Source organism: Coturnix japonica, chromosome 1, assembly GCF_001577835.2.
Source record: "Coturnix japonica isolate 7356 chromosome 1, Coturnix japonica 2.1, whole genome shotgun sequence".
In the NCBI taxonomy this organism is placed as follows: Eukaryota; Metazoa; Chordata; class Aves; order Galliformes; family Phasianidae; genus Coturnix; species Coturnix japonica.
Window position 1 is genome coordinate 170,233,838 of NC_029516.1, and position 26,115 is coordinate 170,259,952.

General features: G+C 39.6%; 1 protein-coding gene across 2 annotated transcripts in view; it reads right to left on the minus strand.

Moving 5' to 3' along the window:
- Positions 1-26,115, minus strand: part of SYTL2 (synaptotagmin like 2) — a 46,721-nt gene that overhangs the window by 13,188 nt on the left and 7,418 nt on the right. For both annotated transcript variants that reach the window (XM_015852417.2, XM_015852419.2), the window contains exons 2-8: positions 22,157-22,593; positions 12,910-13,058; positions 10,176-10,314; positions 5,548-5,620; positions 4,886-4,985; positions 2,790-3,668; positions 1,943-2,014 (exon numbers count right to left, since the gene is read on the minus strand). In XM_015852417.2, coding sequence (XP_015707903.1) covers positions 1,943-2,014; positions 2,790-3,668; positions 4,886-4,985; positions 5,548-5,620; positions 10,176-10,314; positions 12,910-13,058; positions 22,157-22,257 — 1,513 coding nt within the window. In that variant the 5' untranslated portion in view covers positions 22,258-22,593. The remainder of the gene's footprint in view (positions 1-1,942; positions 2,015-2,789; positions 3,669-4,885; positions 4,986-5,547; positions 5,621-10,175; positions 10,315-12,909; positions 13,059-22,156; positions 22,594-26,115) is intronic.

Genomic DNA, 26,115 nt, shown 5'->3' on the forward strand with positions numbered 1-26,115 from the left:
GGAGGTGGTGTTTCAGAAGCCTCCTTCAGCAGCTTCTCTAGAGAAGAACTCAAGCTACTGACCTTGCAGGGGGCAACAGTCCTCTCTACAGTCTCGCTGATTTCTTGCAGTGACTCTTCATCTTGCTCATACTCGGTGCTTTTAGCTTGCATCTCAGCAGTCCTGTGTCCTTTACTTTCTGCATGTCTTCGGTTAGGAGATGGAGTTTCAGAGGCTTCTTTTACCAGGTTTTCTAGAGCTGAACTCAAGCCACTGACCTTGGAGGGGGCAAGAGACTTTTCTATTGTCTCAATGACATCTTCAGACAGACCAGTATCATGCTGGCATGTTAAAGCTACACTACAATTAGTCTGTACTGTATTATCCGCAGTATCAAGGGTTTTCATCCCTACACCTAATTCAGAAGGTTGATATGCAATGATTTCTCTGGAAAGGTTTTGCTCAGAATACATCTGAGAACCTCTGAGAGGATGTTCTTTTGACAAAACAATATTTTTATCTATATGTTCTTTAACTTCATGGCTTTGAAGACCTGTCTTTTCATGGGGATGAGAGATGATTGGCTTTTTGACCAGTTGGACAGTGTCTTTACTTTTTGTGGGTGTCACATTCAAAGCTCTTACAGTAAGAAATCCCAGAGGAGGTTTGCAGACCACAGAATCTAATTTCCCTGTTTTTTCTTTCTCAGATGCTTGTGTATGTTGTTGGCTTACCTCCTGTTTGCTCACATTATCTCTGTACTTATCTTCCTCTGGATTTCTGTCATAGGTTATAAAAGCGTTATTATGAATAGCATTTTTTGGCAAAGAAACATCTTCCCTATCAGCACTACTTTGTAGCTTAACTCTAGTATCCCAAAAGTTTCTCAGACTCTGAAACTGTGAAGGACTTGACATTTGATTCTTGGACATCTCATTATTTTTTTCTTTTAAAGACAAAGCCTGAAAACTGGAATTCTGTTGGGAAAAAGCAGCAACTTTTCCTTTAAATGTTTCTTTCCCATCTTTATCTTTGATTTCTGGGGAAGCTGAAGTGCCACCAACTCCTGACTGCAAGTTACTGTCTTTTGTCAGTTTTGTATATTCATTAAGCTTACCCTCATGTGGAAGCGATCTTTCTGTTTTTTTATCTGCATGGCCTGGTACAAACTCAAAAGAGTTCTGATGATCACTTTTTGAAGCCTGGGTTGTACATTTTAATTCAGCACTTAATGTACTCTTGCTCTGATCATCTAATCCATAATGTAAGCATAATGCAGTTGGTTTTATTTTGTCACTTTCTTTGAGACCTTCCAATGCAACACCAGCTGATGTATTAGTATGGATACCAACTTCTTTCTGTCCATGACTGGGGATAGTTTCATGTCTTTCCCAAAATGCTCTAATCTCCCTAATTCTTCTTTTTGCTCTTATTGCCTTTTCCAATACACTTTTCTGAGCTGGTAACACGTGTTCATGATGTTCCAAGACATTTATTTGATTTTGTTGCTTGATTTCTTCATCAGATTCTTTTGCTTCAGTTCTTGTACAGTCAAGCTCACTTAGGGATTTCTCATTTTGCTCCTCATTCTCTTTGCCCACCTTAGGTTTCCTCCACCCTTTTATCTGCTGTATATCTTCTGAAACAAATGTGGAGGGTGAAATAGCATTCAGTTGTTTATTCTTTCCACATGGTAACTCTTCTCTAACCCGCATTTTTTTATCCACACTAGTTCCACTGTGCTCTGTGGGAAGAGCTGTTCTGGTTGTAAAGTTCACTTCTTTGAGTTCCCCTCCTTGGGATTTGGCTGATTCAGGCTTCCTGTCTTCAGACCCAGAAGTTCTTTCAAACCAATCTAAGACTTTTGATACAGATTCATCAGCCACTTCCACAATTTCATCACCATGTTTGTCAGGCTTGAAAACAGTTTTAGCGTCTCGTTCCTCAACAAGATCAGGCTTACCTTGTTGAAGGCCTGAAGAATTTCTATCTGACAGTTCTTGTGTTTTTGTCTCAGCAGAAAGCAGATGTTCATCTACAACATAAACAAGCTCATCAGAGTTAGGAATTAGACAACACTCCAAAAGTTTTTAAACATCCAAAACTTCAGTTTTTTGTTTATTTATTGGGGCAGGGGTATTCTGGTGTTTGTTTTGTTTTGTTTGCTTTTAGGATTTTTTGTTTGTTTATTTAAACTTTAGCAGATGAAAGAGCTCTTTCCATGTGTTTTTGAAAGAATCATACCACATGCAACATAGTGATGAAAAATTCCTACTGGAAAATGATTTTTTCTGTTGGAAGATGAGTCAGATTATTCTGAGGGTGGTAGCAGGTAAGATTGGTTAACCATATTCTAAAGGAAATGGCTCTAGTGAGGGGCAAGGTTCTAGTGAAGAGGGAGGAGTGGCATATTTATGTTCAGTCACTTGAATAACCCTCAAGCTTCAATTGGTTTACTACCAGAGACAGCCAACAGCAGTACAGCAGGAATTCTTCAGTTGCCACCCAGACACATCTATCAAATTTTAATAGAGGAAGTTTATCCAAGCACCATTATGTCACCTTCATCACCTGACCATCCAGGCTCAGATCTGACAGCAATCTATTAAGAATGCTAACAGAAGATAATCTAAAAAAATTTTAACACATTAGAGAATTAGAATCAAAGTGCTGTAGAAATTCTCAAAATATAGCGGGTTCCTATCATCCATGTTTCTTAGTTGTTAATTTTTTTATACTAGAAATTTGAACTTGAATGTATACGGGATATTATTATTGCATTCTCTTGCTCATTCCTATCATTCTCTTACCAGTAAAGTTTTTGAGAGATTTTGATTCATGGCTCAAAAACTTGGAGTTATTTTCATGTATTTGGTCAACGTTCTGTTCATCTTTGCTCTTTGGCGGGATATTGGTGGAGATCCTCTCTGGAGTTTCAAGTTTCTTAGGAGTAACGATCTTTGTCTGCAGTGTCTGATTAACAAGGGAGACTGACTTATTAGTGCCATGAGGACTGGATGCTGACATATCTTCTTGTAAACTATCTATTGTTTTCACTTGTTGAGCTGATGAGTAGGTCTCCAGAGGCTTTACAGTGGAAGTCTGTTTATTCTCAAGAGAATCTGATCTACTAGCATCATTTTCTCTAGTCTTCACTTCACTGGATTTTAACAAATCAGACTCTTGTTTTTCTTTTCTATGAAGTAGCTGTGGGCTTTGCAAAGGTTCTCCTTTTCCTGTGCTAGAAGAGAACCTCACTTGTTTTAATTTTTCCAGTGAAGTTTGTGTGGAACCTTCTGCTTCTTCCATAAAAGAATTCCTGTCAGCTTCTCCTTCTAAAATAGATGTGATAGGAATACCATTTTTACTCTGAACATCTAACATCTGATTAGCACGAACTTCTGAGTCAGTGGAACTGGAACTTGAACTGCGCTTCAGAATGCCCCTGGGCAGTGTAACAGTGCCATTAACCCCCTGGGTCCGTTTTGCTGGTTTGGGAACAGTGTCTTCTCCCTGTGGCACAGGATTAGTTACTTTGTGAACTAATTTTCTAGCTCTGGGGACAGGTCGCTTATCTGGTCCTTTCTGTGATTCCTCAGTAGGCTCTTCAGAAGGTTTCTTAGATGTCTCCATTTCATCATTTTCTAAGTTTGCTTTAGGTTGGCTCTCCTCTGAAGGTAACAAAATTTCTGCAAGACATACACAGAGAAGAAATCGTAATTTACATGAAATTCATCTGCCTAAACAGAGGTGTATGATGCAGTGCAGGTCTAGAATGAAGTGATTATGTTGATTAAAAACACCTGCTCAAAACACAGGAGGAAATTCAATGTAAGTGTTGATTCCATTTGTATATAACAGGAAACTTTAACAGTTCTTCTAGCTAATTAATACTCTTAGAATAGGGGGAAAAAAAAGAAAAAAAAATGAGAGCATTTCAAAGATAAGGAGTGCACCAAATTTTTTATCAGCATAATTCCTGCAAGGGTTAAACTTTACAGGAAAGGGGCAGATTTCAAATATTTTCTCAGGTTTAGAAGATAAACAGCAGTCTACAGAAGAAGGTATTTTCAATTTCACATAGAACAAGTTAAAAAGTAAGAACAGTCTCCTAGTAGGGATATGAAGATTTTTTAAAATTCTGTATGTGCACGTTTCCCTTTTCTATTAGCAAGCTTCATAATAGATACATGAGAGTAATTGACATGTTTGAGCCTGTAAATTACAATTTCAGATGCCTGCATTGTGAAAATCATCACTTATCTACTTTCTTGCAGAGAATTCTATAGGAAATATGAGATTCTAAAATAAACTGGACAGAGGAAACACAAGAAAAAAAAGACAGGCTTGACTCTTCTGCTGAGCTAACAGCAGTAGTGACTGGAAAGTCATAATGATAGAGATTTCCTTGAGTATGGGTTTGCTGTGTTATCTACTAGTGATTCAGGACAAGAACACTTGCAAAAGGAATGTGTGAAGCATCTATTTCCTGAGTATACTCACGTTTTACATCATTGCACCAGGGCAAATTTAGGTTGGATATTAGGAAAAACTTCTTTACAGAAAGGGTAGTTAAACACTGGAATAGGCTCCCCAGGGAGGTGGTTGAATCGTCATGCCTGGATGTGTTTAAGAGCCGTTTGGATGTGGTGCTCAGGGATATGATTTAGCAGAGGGTTTTTTAGAGTTAGGGTACTATGGTTAGGCTGCAGTTGGACTTGATGATTTTCAAGGTCTTTTCCAACCTGGGTAATTCTATGATTCTGTGTTCGAAATGAACTAGCTAATAAATTAAGTAGAATAGTTAAGGTATGAAAACCTGTTTTATCCTACAGTAAGAAGCAACAGAAGTAAAACTAATTTCCATATCCAGCACTAAGACATTCACAGTTGTATTAATATTTACCCTTATTTGATAGCTGAGGTAGAATGGCTTGTCCGCTTTCTGATTCTCCACTGCTGAAGTTATCAGTTGATATAATGGAATTAAATGGATTTCTCCTTTGCTAAAAAAAAGAAAATGAACATTATAGAGTCAAGTTATTGTATCAATACAACCTTGGCAGAATAAATGAAAGTTCAGTGATATCCTCTACCTCACTACTCCATCAGTAGTATCTAAAAGCACACTTCTTAAATTGGATACATAACAAGACATCGAATAAATCTGAACCGCAGAACTGTAAGAAATGCCAGCAACATCCTAATCCTTTCTGAAGTTACCAACAACGTAGATAAGACACCACTTGAAGATAGTTGAAAATTCCGAACACTTGTAAGGTAAAAATAAATAAGCAAATCTATTTCTATACTTCAGAGATTCTGGAAGAGAGCAAGACTTATTTGCAGTTCCTGACGAAGTCAGAAACAATGTCAAGCACAGACACATGCTGATTACTTTAGGACTGAAATTTTATCAGTTTCCATCATCTCCCCCCAAACAAAACACCCATTTTTTTTCCAGCCTATTATTTTTCTTCCTTAAATCTCAAATTATCATTACCATTCAAGGAAAGAAACATGCAAGATGTAAAGGATAATGTTTTCTACATTCAATACCAGTCTTACTTTTGCTGTTGATGTTGCTGCCTTCACAGATCTTCTATCTGGTTTGTCTAACAAAGAGGTTACTGGGTCAGAACTGCAAAGAAACAACATATAACAACCTCAGCAATCAAGTCATCTTCCAAAAAGCTGATATTCAGTTGTACATACTAAAATAAAACCTCTTAGCACAAAGTTTTGCTATTCATTGTTCTCATCAGATCCAGAAGCACAACCTCCCTCCACAGCAAGGAGATAGAGCACCAAGAATTATCTCCTTGCAAAAATTTCTTTCTCTGTTAAATAATTCAATGTAACTTCAAAAGTACAAGACAGTACAAAAAATACATTTTTTGTATCTTTAAGAATTTTCTGAGCAAGCTTTATGTAAACGTAGCCACTCTGCAAACAACGTCAGTATTACCACATCTATCCTTGTCCGATAAGTTTGTGGGTTTGGTGGTTTTTTTGGTTGTTTGTTTGTTTTGTTTTTGAGGTGGAATATTGATGTGGGTTTATATGTGGTCTTCATTTAATAAGCACTTTCAGTATATCTGTACAGAAAATCCTAGCATTAACTCACATGCTTAAAATTTGGGGGATGAGTACAAGGACAATCTAAAGCAGGATAAATGACTGCTCTCCAGGTAGGAAGTATTAACTTAGTTTTATTCATCCCAGTTCCTAAACAAGAAAAAGAACGTATAGCTTTCAAAGAGCTTGATATTGAAACTTTCAATTCCTTTTCAGAAATATCATTCCACTGTAGTTTCTATCCTTAGCATTAAAAACCTAAACAAAATAATTAAAAAATAAAAAAATAAAAAAATTGGTAATCACATGTTTAAATAGTCTTTGTTTTCCTGAGGTGGAGTTTGGGTTCTTGTTTTTATAAGCACCTGTGCACTCCCATACTTTATGCCTCATCTTGACCATCTGCTATTCATCAGGACAAGCATGATTCAATCCTTTCCTTATTTTAAACGCTGACAATGCTTTTATGTACTCTGGGTGTAAAAAACTTAAGATGTTCTTATGCCTTCAGTTTTAAAAGTTCATAGAATAGCTTGGGTTGGAAGGGGCCTTAAAGATCTCCTTGTCCCAACTTCTTGCCATGGACTCGTTGCCAACCACCAGCTCAGGCTGCTCAGGGCCCATTCAACATGGCCTTGAGCACCTCCAGGGATGGGAGGGCTTCTCTGGGCAGCCTGTGCCAAGGCCTCACCATCCTCTGAGTATGAAATTTCTTCCCAACAGCAAATCTAAATTTCTCCTCTTTTAGTTTAAGGCCATTTGCCCTTGTCCAGTCGCTATCAGACCATGTAAGAAGTTGGTCCCCCTCTTGCTCATAAGCTCCCTTCAAGTAATGGGATTTTGTTAGTTTTTGTTTTTTCAGGTTTTTTTAGGGGACTTTTCTTGTCTGTTTGTTGTTTCTTTTTTTACTGTTTTTGTTTGTTTGCTTGCTTGCTTTCTTACAGGCAGGGAGATAATTTTTTAATGTGATTACTCAACACACACAACTCGCAACATTTTAATGCAATGTTATTTCACACTTACTATAGAATAATTAAAGTGCTATTTTTGCATTATGTATGGAAAATGCTGCTACAAACAAAGTGTAAGGCTGGGAAAAATAGAAGGAAGTTAACAACAACAAAAATCAAGATCCTGTAACTGGGTGTCACAGCACAAGGCCTGAACAGAGGAGCATACAGATGGAAAAGCTGAATGAACTATTTCCAGACATGCTGCATTTGCAAGGATACTCTAAGACAGAGCATGAAGTCACACTATTAAGCACTGCCAGACTTAAAACAATGCTATTCAGCAAACCAGTGCTGAAAAACACTGCAGATCCAAACTCCATGTAGACATTGGTGGGACCAGACAGGAATTTGTCACCTATTCAATATTTTCTGACCTAGGGAAGAAGTAAACCTACAAATCATAATTTGAAAGATTAAGTCCCTTTAATACTTCCTTTGTTCAAGAATCAGCATATAGACAGATGGTATCGCTGAATGGAGGTAATATTGACAGTCTGAGTCACACCATCAAAACTCATTCTGTGCAAAGTTATACTTTCAGAGGCACTTCACACTATTGGCCTCTGGTATGCAAGAAAAGCAATATGGGACACAATGCACTTCTCCCACCACCCTACTCCCAAAAAAGGTGGGAGGTCATTGCTTTGTTACAGGATATTGATATTTAGGGTGTGGAAATGAAGATTATCGTGCTAATTTTAACAAAATAGTTGTGGGCTGATTTCTGTAGCAGCTGAAATAGCAGCATTCTGACAGAAGGGCAATTGAGTTGGCCCCTGGGCTCTTCTTAACCCTCTGTGCTCACACAGAACTACCAGAGCTCAACTAACTTCCTCCACATTCAATTAGAAATGCTTTGGCTCAGTAACAGGAGCCAGAAGAACACAGGTCTAATCCCAAACCCGAGGTTAGCAGCTGTTTAGCTTAAGCAAAGTCTACAAGTCAGTGATGATCTGAAGCTTAGGGGAAGAAAGGGGGCAGTGGAAACAAACAAAAACAATAAATAAACAAACAAAAAAAAAACCAAGCACCAACCTAAAATCAGAAGCTCCACAAACTTACTCTTAAATAGCACTTAAAAATGTATTAAAAGTCCAAGTGCCAAATGTAACTTTTGAACTCATTTATGGAATACCAAGACCCAGTACAATATTTGATTTCCTCCTTTTATTTCCAGCCATCTTGAGACTACTACATTGCAAGAGAATAAGACAACAGAAATTAATCGCCTTGGCTCTGCTATCCTAATGACTGAATCAAAAATCCCTTCTTGCCACTCACACCCCCAAGCAATCAGAACCACTGATTTCCCAAGATTGTTCTTCTCCCTCAATTTCAATCAGCTGCTGCCATTACAGGGAAGCATGCAGCCATATCCTATAAGTCCAGCATCAATATAACAGAACAGTATCATGAATCCTAGACAGTGAGAGCTTGTTTTATAGGGAATATCTTCAGGTATTGGTGAGTACAAGTGCTCATAAAGAAAGAATACAGGCGGATGTCTGAAATAATTTAGAGCAAAGGGCAGGAGAGGATCCTGGAAAATAATTATCATTTTTCACATGGGTGCAACCTGAAATATATCATCATATGACTTCAAGTTAAAGATCACAATCACGTTGGTCACATTCCAAGCACATAGTTTACATGCTCTTAAACCTCATTGTGCTAGATATTTTTTTAAAGACACTGCCCTAGAAGTTTATTAAGTTAATTACTTTTAGATCAGTCAAAAGATCTGTGGAGCTGAAATGGAACACCATAAAGCTGTACTTCTTTAAAGGATCATCTCCTTTCCCTTATACTGGAAGCAGCATTCAAAATACCATAACAGATGCATTAAACAGCAGCATGTCTTCTGCCGTCCATTAAGAAATAATTCTAAAATCTCTTGAAGATAAAAGCGAACCAAAATTTATCCACATTCAGTAAAAATGGACACTTCAATGTTAACAGCCAACTTGGGAGGGGAGCTAAGCTCTTTCTTGTGCAAAGGAAACTTAACCATCATTACTATACAACTTCATTTTTAGGGAAGTTCTTAGACAAAGTTTGCTTGAGCTTCCAGTACAATATCAGACACATATAGGACAGATACATCTCTGAGTTTGCTGATAACAAAATGTAAAGGGTAAGAAAGAGCAGTAAAGCAAGACAGAGTAGTTAAGACTTACATCAGTCTTTCGTATTGTTCATCGTGAATGTTTGTACCCATTTTGCAGACCAGGAAAGTGAAAGATGGAACTGCTACTAGATATTGTACAAGTGCATAGTAGGAGACAAGCCTTGCTGCAAAGAAAAAATAGATGACATACAGAGAAGGACATAGAAGACAGAAAGGAAGATGAAAGTTCACAGAACCAATCAATGGTGCAAACAGAAATAAAAGTCACCCTAAAAGCACTTCCAGTTTTTACCTCACTCTGTTGACTTGCTGACACTCCAAGCTGACTAGTAATATCCAGCTCTTAACCTAAGCCTCTGCCTTCCAGAGTGATTTCTTTTCCTTGGTAGAATCACATCTTTTTTCCTCAGATATCCAAACTTTCTGCTTCTTTCCCATGTGAAGTATGCTTGGTCTTCTTAAAAAAGCCTGAGAAGTCTCAAATGCACTGAAAACATGGAAAATCTATCCTAAAACAATTTCTCAATCTCCAATTTTTTGTATGATCCAAGTTTAAAACTCAGACTGAATCAATAGCCTAGTGTCACTGAGCAATCAAATGAAGAGAGGCAGTTATTGCCCCCATATTACAAGGGGACCTTACAGATCATGGCAGCTATTCTAACCAGAAAGTCCTGGTCTTACTTCTGAGAGCCAAACAGAATGTTAGCATGAATATGACCGTGGGACCACCTCACACACCACTGGCATCTTTCTCCTTGTAGATATAAAGGAAACATAGCTGCATTCAACTCCAGAACAACTAACAGTGCATAACTATGAACTGTCAACAACTCATGTGAATTGTTTCCTTGGGCCATTGCAGGGAAATATTTGATGATCTCTGAAATAAGGGAATACTTGAAGGGTACTTACAGCTCATGTGTTTAACCAGTCCTGGCATACTTGTGTTAACTGTGACTGAGCAGACAGCTTACCTTGAACTAGATTTCTGTTCTTCTTCTTCTTCTTGATGTTCCACAATGCCATGTAGTTCTGGCAGCGCAAAGACTTCTTTGTTAACATTGCTCACCCAGCTGTCCTTTGCTTTGTTTGATTTGCTCTGACTCACTTCAGCTAAGGCATGAAAGAGGGATACTGTTATCTCCCATGTGTTCATACAATATTTCACAACAAGCAAACAGAAGTATTTACATTCAGTCCTACAGCTGTTTCAAAAGCCTTGAATCACCCAACATTTTAATGATGTCAGTGAGGTGTATATTTTTATAGTGAATACCTAGGATGAATATTGTGATTTAATTAGATCCGGTGTCTTCTAAAGAATATGGCTATATTTTAATACTACTATAAATTTCACTTATCTCTCTAACAAAGTCACATTACTACTCCAAGAACACCTGCTTTACAAATTAAAGCAATTCTACATAGAGATTTCTATGACAGAGTGATGACATTGGCAGACAAGGGAATAGCAACAGACATCAGTGTACAAGGAACTGGTTTAATGGCCATGTGAAAAGATACAAGTAGCTCATTGCCCAGGTAAAAACCAGCAATAAGTGGTGTCTCTCAGTTCTGTATTTATTATTTTCATTGGCAATGTGGACACAAGTATTCAGAGCATCCTCAGAAATTTTGAGGGCAGCACTAGGCTGAGTTGTACAGCTGACAATATAGAATGAAGAGATGCCATCCAGAGCGACCTTGACAGACAGAGCCATGCAAGCTTCATGAAGTTCAACAAGGACAAGTGTAAGGTCCTACCAACTACTTTAGGGCAATGCTAAGCACAAATAAGGGCTGAGGAGCGGATGGACTGAGAGCAGTGTTGAGAAGAAAGACTGGGATAAAAAGCTCAACATGGTCTGGCAATGTGCACCTGCAGCCCAGAAAGCCAGCCTCATCCTGAGCTATCTCAAAAGGGTGCAGCCAGAAGATCAGGGAGGTGATTCTCCCCCTCTACTCCACTCTCAGGAGACTCCTCCACCTGTGGTGCTGTGTTAAGCTCTTGGGCTCCCAGCACAAGAAGGATGTGGAGCTGTTGGGGCAGGTCCAGAGGAGGCCACAAGAATGTTCAGAGGGTTGGGGCACTTCTCCTATGGAGAGAGGCTGAAGGAGCTGGGCTTGTTCAGCCTAGAGAAGATAAGGTGCCGGGGAGCCCTTATAGCAGCCTCCCATAGTAACTAAATGGGGCCTACAGGAACGTTGGGGAATGTAGTGATAGGACAAGGGGTAACAGGCTTTAAAATACAAGAGGAAAGGCTCAAACTAGATGAGGAATTATTTATTCAGAGGGTGGTGAGGCACTGTAACACGTTACTTAATGAAGCTGTGCATGCCCCATCCATGGAGGTTGGATGACACTTTGAGCAACCTGATTTTTTGAGAGGTGTCCCTGTTGTGGCAGGGGGGTTGGAACTAGATGATCTTTAAGACATCTTACAACCCAAACCATTCTGTGATTTTAAGCTTCGTACAGCAATTCTGGTAAAGACTGATCCTGTTGTTTTTGCTGTTAGTTATACATTAGGAAAGAAACAAAAACAAAACAAAAAAACACCTCTGTGTCTCTATGAAACAGAAACAAAAGTAAGGCATAGAAAATTGAAAATAAAGTTGAAGTTCAGTAAATCAAGTTAAATACTTTGTTTCTGCAGGAGTAAATTTAAAGTTGGTTATGATTTTCATTTGAAGAGGTAGCTGTCCTTATGGGTAGATTTATCACAAACACAAATCCCTTAACAGTGCTTTAAAAAGAAACGAAGAATACAAATTTCAGTGCAGATTAGTGTGGGTGATATAACTCTTGCCCTTTAAGTCAAAAGGATTTAGAACTATGGGAGGTTAAGAGGGGACACAGGACTCTGAGAAATAAATCACTTCCTGTACAAAGAATAACAAAAATAAACTCCTTAGATTGGAGAACCAGATGCTGGAGAGATTTATAACAGATCTACAAAATCCTGCATCCTATTTCACATATGCTTCTGTGAATATAGATTGATTGTTCTTTCTTCCCTGGGGATAACGTTAATGGTAATCAGCTCAAAACCAGAACAGGAAGTGCTCACCTCTTATATGGGATACCATTCTCACATGCCTTGAGACAAAGCATAGTAAATGTTAAAAACAACAGCTTGAAGTCTTATGGAACTTAATGGAGAAATCAATAGGAAAACAAATATAAACATACACAACCAAAAACCAGGAATTCCTCCCTTTTCTGGGTTTACTTATAGGGTCTAAAAAGAAGAAATAAGAATGCAGTGCAGCACTGCAGAGGGCTTTTAGTCCTGCACATTACCACAAGACAGTCCCTTCTGATAGCAGTTATCACATACCATGTTTATACTATGTCCTACTCCAATAGGAGCCAGGAAGATGACTAAGAACATCTCCCCTATTGGGAAAGATTGAGAAAGCCAGGACATTTTAAGCCTAGAGAAGAGATGGCTTTGGGGAACCTTATCAACATCTATAAATACCTGAAGGGAGGGTGTAAAGACAACCAAGCCAGGCTCTTCTTGGAGAGAGAAGGAAACCAACACTCTAAATTACATATAAAATCCTTATTATGAATAATTTTTCTGTTCATAAGACTAACACACTCTGCTTGCATTTCACCTACTTAACTAACTTCTGACACTTCTGTAAGAGTACCGCCTCTATGCAAGCCTTTCCAAAACAAAACATGAGCCAAATGCTTACCAAGAGTAGCAGGCTTCCTTCTCATGGAAGCTCTGATAATATCTGCTCCATGGATCTTATCTCTATGCCTCTTTGACTTTGCTTCATAAAACCACTGTCCACTCATATTCTTCAGCTGAACATCATCTTTGACTTTTTCTGGTAAGTGCCTGAGGGAAATAAATAAATAAATAAATGAGAGAGAAATTCACACTTTGCAATCAGCAGAAATAAACTAGAAAAGTCATTGAAGTAAAATGCTGATTATGGTGTAAGTATACAGGTTCCTATCAACACTGAATGCAAGATAAGAGGTATAGGGAAGGAAGTGGCAAAAAATACTAAGAAATAAAAGCTAGTATTTTTCTAGCTGCTTCATCTTTCCATTTTTTAAGAGACTCAGGAAAACACCTCTTGCAGAAATCAAACTACACTGTTATCAAAATCTTTAGATATAGCCACAGCATTTATTATTTATTATGCCAAAAAGCACAGAGTCATGAACAATTTGAGAGATTGTTTTCTTTCCTTGTTAGGCATATGACAACACTAAGCACACACCTTACGCATAGCATGGAGACAAACTGCAGACCAGGAAAGTTACTAAACAGATTTAGAGAGTACTTAAGAGAAGGAAAAAAAGTCAGAATTAATCTACTTTCTCCATTCATCAGTCTTCAGTAACGAGCTAAAAACAGCCAAAGGGAGAAAGCAAAGCAATGTACAAGTTTCTCAGAGACATTAAGGGTAAAGATTTGTCACACTGCTATAGGACAGTGACATCTTCCCCAGGCCAAAGTCAATGCCAATTTTATACTGCTCATGAGTTAGAAGAATCTTCTTGTCCAGTCGTGCAGCTACAATTACAGCCCTTTTATTAGAGGTTGCAGATTTGGTTGCCAAGATCAATCATTCACTGAATAAAAAGGATACTACGAGTCAATCCCAACCCTCATGCTAAAAAAAGATCATTCTCACCTATCACTTAACTCCCCCTTCATATTAGTATGGCAAGAAATGAAAAGGTTTACATAGTCCTGCCTAAAGTATACGACTGCTTTTCCTCTTTAATCAGCTACATATAGTTGAGGTTGCCCAGAGCCAAGGTCACTATTGGCCTTTTCAACACCAAGATTCAGCTGTCCATAGCATTACTGGACAATTTAAAGTTTGGCCCTCCCTCCTGCTTATAGTTCTGTGCTTCTCAGAGCCAAAATACATACTTCTCATCAGCTACAGAACTTCCAAGTTGGAAGAAGAATACAGTGGTAGTTTCCTTCTGTCCTCAAGCAAACACACTGCTCAGTTATGAGCCAGCTCCTCACTGTTCAGCCCATTAATGAACAAAAACAGCAGGAACAGCAGAAAAAGGGTATGCAAGAGCTTTCATACAGATGACCGCTTTTCCCTTTCACCTTCTTTCCCCTGTGTTATTTGCCTTCTCATGTCATTTGCTCCTTAAGTTTAGGGACTGGATTTTCAGCTATTTGCTTAGCCTGCAAGCCAGCAGAGCTCTGACCCCAGTTAGTGCTTCAGGGCAATCTGACAACATGTGCCAAGGGAGATTCTCAAGTGGGAAGGTCCTGAGTCACAGTAGAAGCATTCAGTGCCTTCCCTCTGATTAAGCCTTTCGACCCCAGGCACTGCTCACTCTTTTCTCCTTTGCGTTCAGCCACTGAAACTTGGGTGCAGTAGGAGACCTTCACAAGTTAGCTCAACAGAGCTACACAAGTAGCTGGTTTGCACAAGGAATGTGCTTGTTAGCTTCTAACTACATGTCACCTATGGCCAATGCCACACTATTTTGGCTGGAAGGGAGCATCAGCTTGCTACCTATGGAAGTCAGTATACTTCAATTCCACAAACTCAAGAGGCCCTCCAAATATAAGCATAATCTCAATTTACTCAGTACCTCCTTTATAAATTACGTGTCCAGTGGATGGAGTTTGTATTTTGAAAAAGCTGATGGAAGCTCATCACAACTAGCTTATGAACTTACTTCCTTTGTTTTCTCTTCTCACCTTGATAGCTTAAGCACTTGACTTTTATTAGATTGACTTACTCCTCCTCTCATTCTCCGATTTAGCCTCTCAGTCCAGTCTCCTGAGAAACTAAGAGCAACAAACATCAGAGCTATTCATCTACCACAAATAAGGAGGCAGATTATCATTATCAGATATCAGATATCAGCTTTCGCTCATGACAGGAAGAAGATTTGGAGAAGTCTGTGCACACCAACACATCTTAGGCTTGTTGCAAAAACAGCTGCTAAGGTTACATTATTAAGGTTATTATACTTTTTACGAACGGATTGTACTGTGGGGGTCCATCTCATTGCTATTTATTAGATTTAGGTTGTGGTTTACCTAGAAAGGAATTGTGCAGAATTCAGAGTGCAGCTGTGGTTTTGCACTGCTAAGTTTTATTTCCCAGCACCACAACTGAACTAAAAGCCAACAGCTGATCCTAAGCCAGCTTCCCACTCAACAGAAAGACTAACCGAGTTGTCATTACCTTATTTTTCTCTTGGTGATCAAAGAACAAGTTGGCATCCAGTTTACAATTGAGATTGCAGGCTTAGTTTGCCAAATTTGCAATGAGGAAAAAATGCAGTAATGATTTTGCAGTACATATGCATTTGTTCTGAATTCCCTCAGTGGTCTCTTAAAATGCCAGATACACTGTGTTGTTTTCAGAATGAGAAATACTGTTGTTATATTAAAGCTAGTGCCAGTCTCTTATCTTTAAAATAGAGTGGAAGTACGTAAGCCAAAAACAATATAAATAAAATAAAATCCTCTTTTATAGTGAGGCTGGAGTTCTCCCATTACTTAATAGGCTTTTTCTGCTAGATCTTTGATGGAAAGGCAGCTGTTCCCCCCAATTTGGATATTAAGTACATGCAAAATTACTTTGAACTTGCATGCAAGGCAACTCTCAGGCACTCTGCAGGCAGTCAAACTCTACACATCATCTATAAAATGAACAGTTTCTCCCTGTCTCTGAAGCATCTGACAGTGCGCTAAACCACCCCTTCAAGGCAGGAAATCTGCTTTGATATAATCAGTCCACGTCAATCTCTCTATCAGCAAATCCACAACAGTTTATCTTCCACTTTGTAGGCTGGCTTGAGAACTCACTGCATCCTAAAGCAAAGTGTTAATTACTTCAGTTTATTTTATGATTATTATTATTATTATATATATATATGTATGTAGTAATGTATACCTGTATCTAATACTGTATAGCTAGACCTTCTCAGCATTCTTTATTCCTTCTCCTTATCATCTTACTCATAGCCCAAATTACAAAGCATTACAGAATTTGCAAGAAGAGACAACTGACATTTTAATAACATTTTATTACCTTATTCTTAGAATCATAGAATCATAGAATGGCCTGGGTTGAAAAGGACCATAATGATCATCCAGCTTCAACCTCCACATCATATTCAGGGCCACCAACCACCAGACCAGGCTGCCCAGAGCCACATCCAGCTGCTCTCAAGGAGATCTTCCCCCAGTTTATATAAATACCTGAGGTTGCCCCAACCCAAGTGCAGCACCCTGCACTTGGCCTTATTGAACCTCATTAACTTAACATGGGCCCACTTCTCTGGTCTGTCCAGGCCCCTCTGGATGGCTACACTTCCTTCCAATGTATCAGCAGTAACACTCAGCTTGGTATCATCCGCAAACTTGCTGAGGGTGCACTCGATGTGCACACAGATGTGCACATCTATGTCATTGATGAAGATGTTGAAGAGCACCGGTCCCAAGACCAACCCCTGAGGGACACCACTTGTGACCAGCCTCCACCCTGACACAGAACCATTGATCACAACCCTTTGGCTGCGTCCAGCCAGCCAATTCCTAATCCATTGAACAGTCCATCCTTCAAACCCACACCTCTCCTAGAGTTAGGGTACTATGGTTAGGCTGCGGTTGAACTTGATGATCTTCAAGGTCTTTTCCAACCTGGGTAATTCTATGATTCTATGATTACCTTTCAAATTTCTTATTATTCCTCATTCAACAGCTTAAATTGAGCTTTTTGGACAGGAGAGTTGGAGACTTTTTGTGGTCAAGTAGGTAGTACTTAACTCAGTTTGTGTTTGGCTCAAAGGAGGATTTTATTAATTACTATTTATATTATTAATTATTGTTAGTGTCTCGTACACTCTGCTCTGAAGATGTGACTCGTGGCAAAACACTTTTCAGAGCCTGATACAACCAACTTATCTATAAGATCACTTCAAAGCCTTCATCCAGCAAGGGAAATATCACATGAGGGGAGGAGAAAGAGAGACTTCTTGGGAATTTATCCTCATTTCAATTTGCTCTGGAGTGTCAAATAATATGTTTTTTTATACTTTTTGTAAATCCATTTAAGCAAGAACAGGAAATTCGAGGTCTTTTCCAACCTGGGTAATTCTATGATTCTACGATTAGATAAGGCACTTTACATGTCAGACTTGTGAGTCTTTCTTTTTTCTTCTTCTGTTGGACTGCAAAACAGCCATAAAACCTTTACAAGTCAAAAGGGACTGTGTAAACACTGCATTCTGCACGAATATGCCACTACAGTCTCTGGCATTTGTTTGAGAACTACACCCAAAATATTTATAATGTGGAGACCTGAGTGCATATTTACATATAATTTTTTTCTTTGTGCATATTAGCTATACACAAGTTTCTAAAATCCATTATTACTATTTGACTGGTTTAAGTAACTGGTGCAATATAATTTTATGCTGGTTGAGGGCTAAAGCAAGAAGAATAAAGCAAACCAGTTTGGTTATACAACCTTTTCCTATCCCTGTCATCACAATATCTCATCAGCAACACCTCTAATTCTTGCCTGTGGGATCTCTCTGAATATGGATGTTTTGCATAAGCAAGGGCATAGAATCACAGAATCATAGAATGGCTTGGGTTGGAATGGTCACACTGTCAAGCTCAAAATGTGCTCCACGTTACATAGAACATGTTACATGATATAAATAATGTAATTAGATACTCTACAGACATGTACAGAATGCTAATTTGCTTGGGTGTTTCTTAGTTCATGTAAGCCTAACTTTATTCCATTGTAGCAAGACTGCTGAAGTTACAGAAGTTACCTTTTACAAGGTAGGATACTTAAGGTCTGCCAGCCTTCTCAGTTCCTGTTCGCTTGCACAGAAACTCCAAATAGCCTCCCCTCCCTCTTCATACACAGCCCAAATGAGGCCATAGAGGAAAAAACCTCACACCCTTCACAATGAAGGAGCAGCTACCCTGTGACAATGCATCTTTGGTACTTAGTCAGCCTGACACAACAGTACAAGATGAATTGAACCCAAGGAGGAGAGACTGGTGGAAAGGATGCACGTTTTCTCAGCGGATCTGCCCCAAACCCACATTACAGGCTCTAAAAACAGATATATAAAGCATAAAAGCAGTCTCGATCAAATGACAGACCACAGTGTATACACAGCTACTGTAAATGAGCAGAAGAACCTCCTACTGAAATTGATGCTGTGTTAAAGAATAGGCTGCATTTTAAGACTTAAGACCAGACCCGGTAACAAGACTATTCACCCTGAAGACAAAGGCTTCAGTTTGGCACACAATAATACCACACAAGTCCAGGCACAAGCAGAAAGTGTAGTGGGATTAAGAATTTTTGTACTGTAGGAAACCCAGTCTTGCAGACGGAACACTCAGAGGATAAAAATCCCTACTAGTGCCCACTATTTTCCCTAAGCAGGTTCTTCTACCACACAGAATAAATTCCATCTACCCTTCTTTGCTAGCAGCTCCTTGGGTCAAAATATAGAAAAATCAAAGGTGCTTATATGTGATAGAGTTCACCCAGAACCCAAGAAAGCTTTCCAAGAAATTCACCATGGATCAGAAAGGATGACAGGCTAAGAAACCTTATTCAAGTATACCAAGTGTCATTCTGTTTACTGGTCAGAACAGAATGGAGAGGATGTACAGATAGACTGTGCTGTGGAGTTGCCAGTAAGCCACACACCTCACACCTCTTCCACATGTTATTTTTGCAGTAATTTACAGATACGCAAACTTTTATTCAGTCTTCAGTCAGCCCTTAAAACTTGAACTAGTCCCCATGTTCAAAACACATTTGCCTCAGCTGAGCATGCTTTCAAAACTGTTATGTCTACCAGAAAACCCATCCTCTAAAATACGTTAAGTAAATGAAAAAGAATTTCCTTCTGTCTGCCCACAATACAAGGAACACTGTCTTGCAGTGACTGAATAGAATGTCCATTAAAGCAGAAATAACCTTCCTGCACAGGGGTTTCCACAGCCACCCACTGTTATGAGAAAAGTCAGTCCATGTAACACCCAAAGGAATTAGGCCCCTGAAGCTGCCTCAGTGATATCCAGTGCCACACCAGTGTGTGTATTAAAGGGGTTTGGCACACAGCTGTCACCATCCACCACACAAACAATTCCACATCATCCTTTCCCTATCACGAGCTTCCTTCAGTTTACACAAGGAGCAAATGATCCAAACACAGACCACAACAGTGTTCCCAGGAGGTTCTGCTGGGAAGGGAAGGGCTGAGAGCTGCTGTGCAGAACTGTGTCCCAGAGGCAACCACAACAACTTTCTGCTGCAGACACAGCGGTGCCAGAGGCCAACCATCCTGCCACAGAAGACTCACTCAGCCACAATTCAGAACTTCACATGCAGGCATATTTCTGTTCCATGTTGCTGTCTCCAAACTACGCAGCTATAAGGAGAATTAATTAGGGGCTAGGCTGGAGCTACCACCAGGAAATCCAGTTATGTGTTTGGTACATTCATTTGTTCAATATCCAAACTCAGCTGGAACAGAAATTCCTGGTTAGGAATAAGGACACTGATAATAAATGAATCAAACATCATTCAGCTCTTCTATTTTATGTTATTTCTGCCTTCCTCAGCAGGGGTTGGCATCTGCTCCTGGGGTAATGGAGCAAAGAGAGATACCCTCTTGTCCTAGGGAAAAGGAAGAGGATAAATTGTCCGTTGATTTTGTTGGATCACACCCTTTTGTAAACTGAGATTTCTTCATGATCATTTTCATAGAATCTTATAATGGTTTGGGCTGGAAGGGACCTTTAAGATCATTGAGTTCCTACCCCCTACTAAAGGCAGGGACACATTTCTATAAACCAAGTTGCTCACAGCATCATCCAGCCTGGACTTGAATGCCTGCAGGGAAGGGGTATTCACAGCCTCTCTGGACAACCTGTTTCAGTGTCTCACCACCCTCACAGTAAAGAATTTCTTCCTGATATTTAGTCAAAATCTCCCCTCTTCCAGTCTGAAGCCATTTCTCCTTGTCCTGTTGCTACCTGCCTGTATAAAAAGTCTTGTGGCTTTTGCCCATGAGAAGAAAATATCAATGTTCTCTTTCCTTCAGAGCAGATCTCAGAAGGGAAGCAGGCACGCTGCTCCCAAAATTATGCTGATCCTGAAATTGATTCAGACCAACACAAAAGGAGCGGCGGGACGGAGTGAAAATCCATCACAGCACTCAACAAACCAGGATTTAAAGCAGACAGAGGCTGCCTAGTTGGGAAAGTCTACTTGACACAGCTTTACTACACACAACAGAAGGAGCTGTGAGCAGAGAAGGGACTCCATCAGGTGATCTGTAAAATTCCACTAACAAGGTTCTTAAAGAGGATCCTGTCATGTTACCAGTTTGTCAGCACTCCAGGAAGAAAGCACACAGACACCACAGAGGGAACAGATTATAACACCCTTCAAACCTCAGAATTTCTTTCTAGAGGGGAAAAAGATCATATTAAAAGACTTCCATTATGTATATCTACAAACTACTCTTTGACAGGGTATGATATTTGCATAATGACATTCTATCCCAGCTCTTGGAATCTTCCAGGTTTGCAAGAACGCTGAAGGATTCAAAATACTACATCTCCTTGGCTGGAGATCTATATATTTTATATATTAGAACATCCTCTGAATTAAAAAGTAAGCTCCATGTGCCACATCTATGCCGAAAAATCAGTTTCAGATGTAAGCTTCCATATGTTATGATATTCAGAAACCAGAAGAGATATTCTATTGTAGGAACAAGCAGATTACAGGCTTCTTCAACCTCCAGTCCTTTGCATTTTCCACCACACCCTCACGAGCTACAATTACAAATGGCAAAAGCAAAGTTATCCAGACAAAAATACTTGTTGACAGCATTTTTTCAGACCACGACTAATAGCGGCTTTTTGGTTTTGCTCTTCCCAGGAGGATTCCTATCCCCAGATGTTTGGTTTTTGTTTGTTTTTGTTCTTTTTCCTCGATCAACGAGGAAAAACTCCAGCCCCAGCACAGAGCTATGAACATCAGTCTGCATTACAGCACTTGGACATTTCAGCATCTAAGATTGCTTTTTATTTGCTATGGGCCTCTTCTCATTTTGAGTCTGACAGAAAAGAAATCCTCACTGTTGAGCAGTTAGATATCTGCATTAGCTGAAACCACTACTGGACTGCTATTTATCCTAGTGCAGATGATTTTCTCAAAGTCAAGTAATCTATGCAATGCTGTTTTCAGCACTTACATCTCTTATTCATGGCAATTACCCTAATGGTAGCTCTAGGGAAACCTCCCAGCACACAAAACACTCCACAGTACAACGTTCCAAACAACCCGTTGCTCCATGTGTGACACCACAATGAAAACGGGACAATTTTCTACATTAGCCATGGCTTGCAAGGACTTCTTTTAGCAATGGAGCATAATGTTGGCACCTCCTGTGGACCACAGCACCGATGCTCCATGTATTGAGGTATAAATTCCTCCCTCGTACATACTGCTGACTGCAGCTACGTTGACTTTTTAGCTTGTGCATTTCATGAAGCAAATACTCATTACACACTGGTTCAGTTTCAGTGTTGATGCACGGGCAAACTAAGTTCTTTCCAAGGAAACTAATCTAGAAATTCTGTTCAGATGCATGCCAAGTGTTCTTGGCCCATACAGAGTTATAAACATCCCAGTCAACAATTAGCTTTCTGGAGAGTAACGAACCATTTGTTTGGTAGGGGCATTTCACCCAGGGACTATGCTAAATCTAGTCTAGAGTAAAACTCTCTGGTTCACACACTCTTTGGAATACAGGGTTCTCAACCACAGTTGTCTTTTCTACTCCTACACTATATACATCAGGTCTATATACGTGTATAGGTCACTCTATATACGTGTAGGTCTTCCCAAGCCAACCCAGGGTGCCACGTTCTTTTACCTGACTCTCTCTTCTTCAGCTTTTTTAAGCTCTGCATCCCTTTGCAGCACCTTCATTATTGCCTCTTGTTCCTCCTCGGTTAGAAAGCTTAGGTCAATCATTGTGTGTGTGGGCAGGGCTGAAGTGTCCAGGAAGATCTTAAATCCTGCTGAGGGACTTCTAGTCTCTCTTAAAGGTATAAAAGAATAGAAGTCTTTTTCAGCAGGCACTGAGAAGGCTGGACCACGTCACTATCAGTGACTTAAAAAACCACAAATATTGCTTTGTTGCAGTTGAGTAAGTACATGTTTCCTTAGATTAGAGATATTGGGGAAGTTGTTGCATTGCTGCTTGCCACTGCAATGATGTTTTCTCAGCTTGTCCTCTCAGCTCTGCTTCTTGGAGTAACAGTTCACTGACCCAGCACATCCGGTGTTTAGGAGCAACCAAAGCATCCCCTAAAAAAGAGACAAGGAAGAACAAGCTGTAAACTTATGTATCAGGGAAGTAGATCACATTGGCTTTTTTCTTTTTTTTCTTTTTTTTTTAATTAAAAGAAACAAGCTTTTTAGTGTGATTAAACCACTTTATGAAGTGGTCACTTCAAGTCAAACCTGTTTTACAGGCCTCTCGAACAAGGTGGTCAGGAAAATATACTGCATTTGAATATAGTGACTCACAGCCTAAAACACAGAATCAAGCGTCATTTACATGACAATTTAAAAACAAGTGCACTTTAAGTTGTTCTTAAAGCCAGCAAAACAATTTGGACAGGAGAAGGAAGGAGAAGAAAATAAAATCAAGAACGCCAGCATATATACATTTAAAGTACAAAAAGCATGTAGTCACAAGCACATCATATACAAGGGCACATAAGAACCTGTGCCTATTGTTATCATACATGGATCAGCAAAAGCCAGATATCTCTGAGGAAAAATTCACTGCTGCTTGCAGTCCTGATTCAGAGTGTAGAGGATGAGTGGGAAAAAGTAACAAACAAAACCAAAAATAAAACACCAGCCAACCACCACCAACCAGCTAAGGCTTCAGCTAAAACTCAGGAGCTTGCCATGCTGGTTTATGATGATAGCATTAGCACGTTTCTAGGCCACTTGTTTTTGGCAGGCCACCAACCAACCAAAGCAAAAGAACTATCCTGTAAGGACAAGTTGTTGAACTTTTGGACCCTACTCCACTCCTAGCAAATCGTGAGCCTTGCCCTCCACACCTCTCTTCCCACTCTAGGTCTTCAAAGAGGCCTTTCTTCTTCCAGGAGAACAGAAAGGCAGCAGTCAACACAAGCCCTGAAGGAAGAGCCCTAAGGAAGTAATCAGAAGGCTGCCAAGCACAACGTGTTGCAGCAGTGAGATGGGAGGAGGCTGGGAACGCAGAGCAATTTGTATGTTCTGCTTCAGACTTCAGGAGCATGTTCTCCAGTTACTGCAATGCTTCTTTCTGAAGGATTTTATCTTGCCTGTGAGAAGAACATTTATTTATGCTCATAAACATTTCCTATTTTTAACTCAGAATACAAAGCAGTTTTAAGAGATTATTTATTTAGATTTCCAAATGGGAATTCTACAATAGACTTTTGACCCATCCAAAACAAACAGCACTGAAGGATCAAGAACCATGTTTGCTAAGTCAGGTTCTTACAGTAAAACCTTTAAGCAGCACTTATTAGCTGCTGGATAGAGTCAGAATACCTTTATTCTTCTGACTTGAGCTCAAGAGGAAGGGAGTATTTCTAGAAGTATACTGAAGTTTGAATAATTTTCCCTTCCTTTGTACCAGCCCACAGCTTCAGAAGGAAATTCAGGGTATCTATAGTTTCCACAGGCTGCAATCTGATTTAGTTTACAAGATAGGAATTTAACTTTTAATCACAGTATTTTACCAGTAATAGTGTATAATTATGTCAGGAATACAATTCCATGTAGGCTTAATCACTGCTCTACAGAACATATGTAATGAAAGCAAAATAACAGCTACCGAAATGTCTTCAATATGTGGAATCAGAGATCGTGCAGTAACATGAATCTCGCTGCTTTATCCAAACCAAATTGAATCTGTAAGTAGTAGTTTTAAAAACTGTTTTGTCTCTGTTTTATAGGCCATGGTACCCTCTGAAAAAGCAGATGACTCATCACTTGAAAGATAATTCCAACCACAAAAGCCTCTTTCTGAAAAAGCAGAAGAACAAGGTTGCAGGAGGAGAGTCAGTTCTAAGTCTACATCAGGGTCTCTTAGTGCTTCAGTGTAACTGCTTCATTGATATAATGAAGCCAAAGGGAAAATAAATACAAAACCAAAACAACCTGAATTCAATGCAAGCCTCAGAAGCATCCTAAGTGACAAATCAGGTGAGAGGCAGCAGAGAAGCTGCTGATGGTACTGAACAGATCTCTTATTAAAAAAGGATAGCTACTGGTGCAGCCTTGTAGCTTATTTGCTCTGTAGTTATCTAATGAACATTGAAATCATGCAGGTAATCCTTATGCTTGCTCCCCTGGCCCCAGAAGCTGTAAACAATTCAACCATGAGAGAAAAGCAAGATATTAGTACCAATACTAGTCAAAAGGAAGCTTCACCTCTAAAAACAGCAGCCTTTCTTACAGATGTAAAAGGCAGCTGCAGCCAGGTTAATGGTCATCTCAGTCCCTCTACAGAAAAAGTGCAACCGCCTTCTGTGTGTGGTTATGTTTGGCTATATTGTAGGAGCAGTATATTTATCTTTAAAGGAGGATGATGGAGGAACGCTGTTTAACAGTTTAATACAATAATCTGAAAGAATAGTTGGGCTACATTCACTGAACAGACCAAAGGGAGCTCAAAGCAAGGCATGGTGGAACTGACCTTCCCAGATACCATCATTCTGAAGAGTACATTACAGAATCACAGAATTATCGAGGTTGGAAAAGACCTGGAAGATCATCTAGTCCAGCCATTACCAATACTTCCCGGCTAAATCATATTCCTCAACACCACATCCAAACGTTTCTTGAACACTCCCATGGTTGGTGACTCCACCACCTCCCTGGGCAGTGCATTTCAATGCCTGACTACCCTTTTTGAGAAGTAATACTTCCTAATGTCCAGCCTGAATCTCCCCTGGTGCAGCTTAAAACCATTCCCTCTAGTTCTATCACTGATTACACAAGAGGCCAACCCCCAGCTCACTACAACCCCCATTCAGGAAGTTATAGAGAGCTATAAGGTCTCCCCTGAGCCTCCTCTTCTCCAAAGTCTTCAACATTCTGCAACTCAGTTTGCATTGACACTGTTTATGGTCACCTGCCTAGACATCACTGAGACCTTGTAGGTTTCTTTGCAAAGATAACAACATAATGGTTCATTTAAAGCATGTCTGGGTACCTAAAAAACTGGGTCCTAATCTCACTGAATAAGCAGTTAAAGAAAAACAACCTAGCAATAATTTTTCTTCCTTTAATGCGCATCATCCATATACTGAAATGTGATACAATTTGTGATATGATAATAAGTCTTTAGTCACTGGAACCATGCCAGAGACAAACTTTTTGAGGGCAAAACAGATGTTAGCCTCAGCATAAAGAAGGTGAGAAGCTCTGTGTGTGTGATGTACACTGCCAGCCTCAAGAGACCTGCTAAGACAGGTTACTGTAAGACTGTAAGGCTGGCTTTCTGCAGGAGATTGCAAGCACTGATGGTAAAAACTGTTGCCTTAAGAGTATAGCACTTGTTGGAGATCTACAGCCAACCTTTGTTCACTTTGAATCACCCACCACCACTCCAAGCTTAACTCTTCTGCTTCCTTTTTTCTTCTTTCAATCTTCATATACTTTTTCCTAAAGATGATATACATGCCAAAAGAAATAGAGAGGCCTCGGCATTCATCTTTGGCAAGAAAGCTTTCAGACCTAAGTTTCAAATTAAACAGAAAGATCCACATCATATGGATTAAATCATGGAAATTGATAGAACCAGCAGACCGATGATCT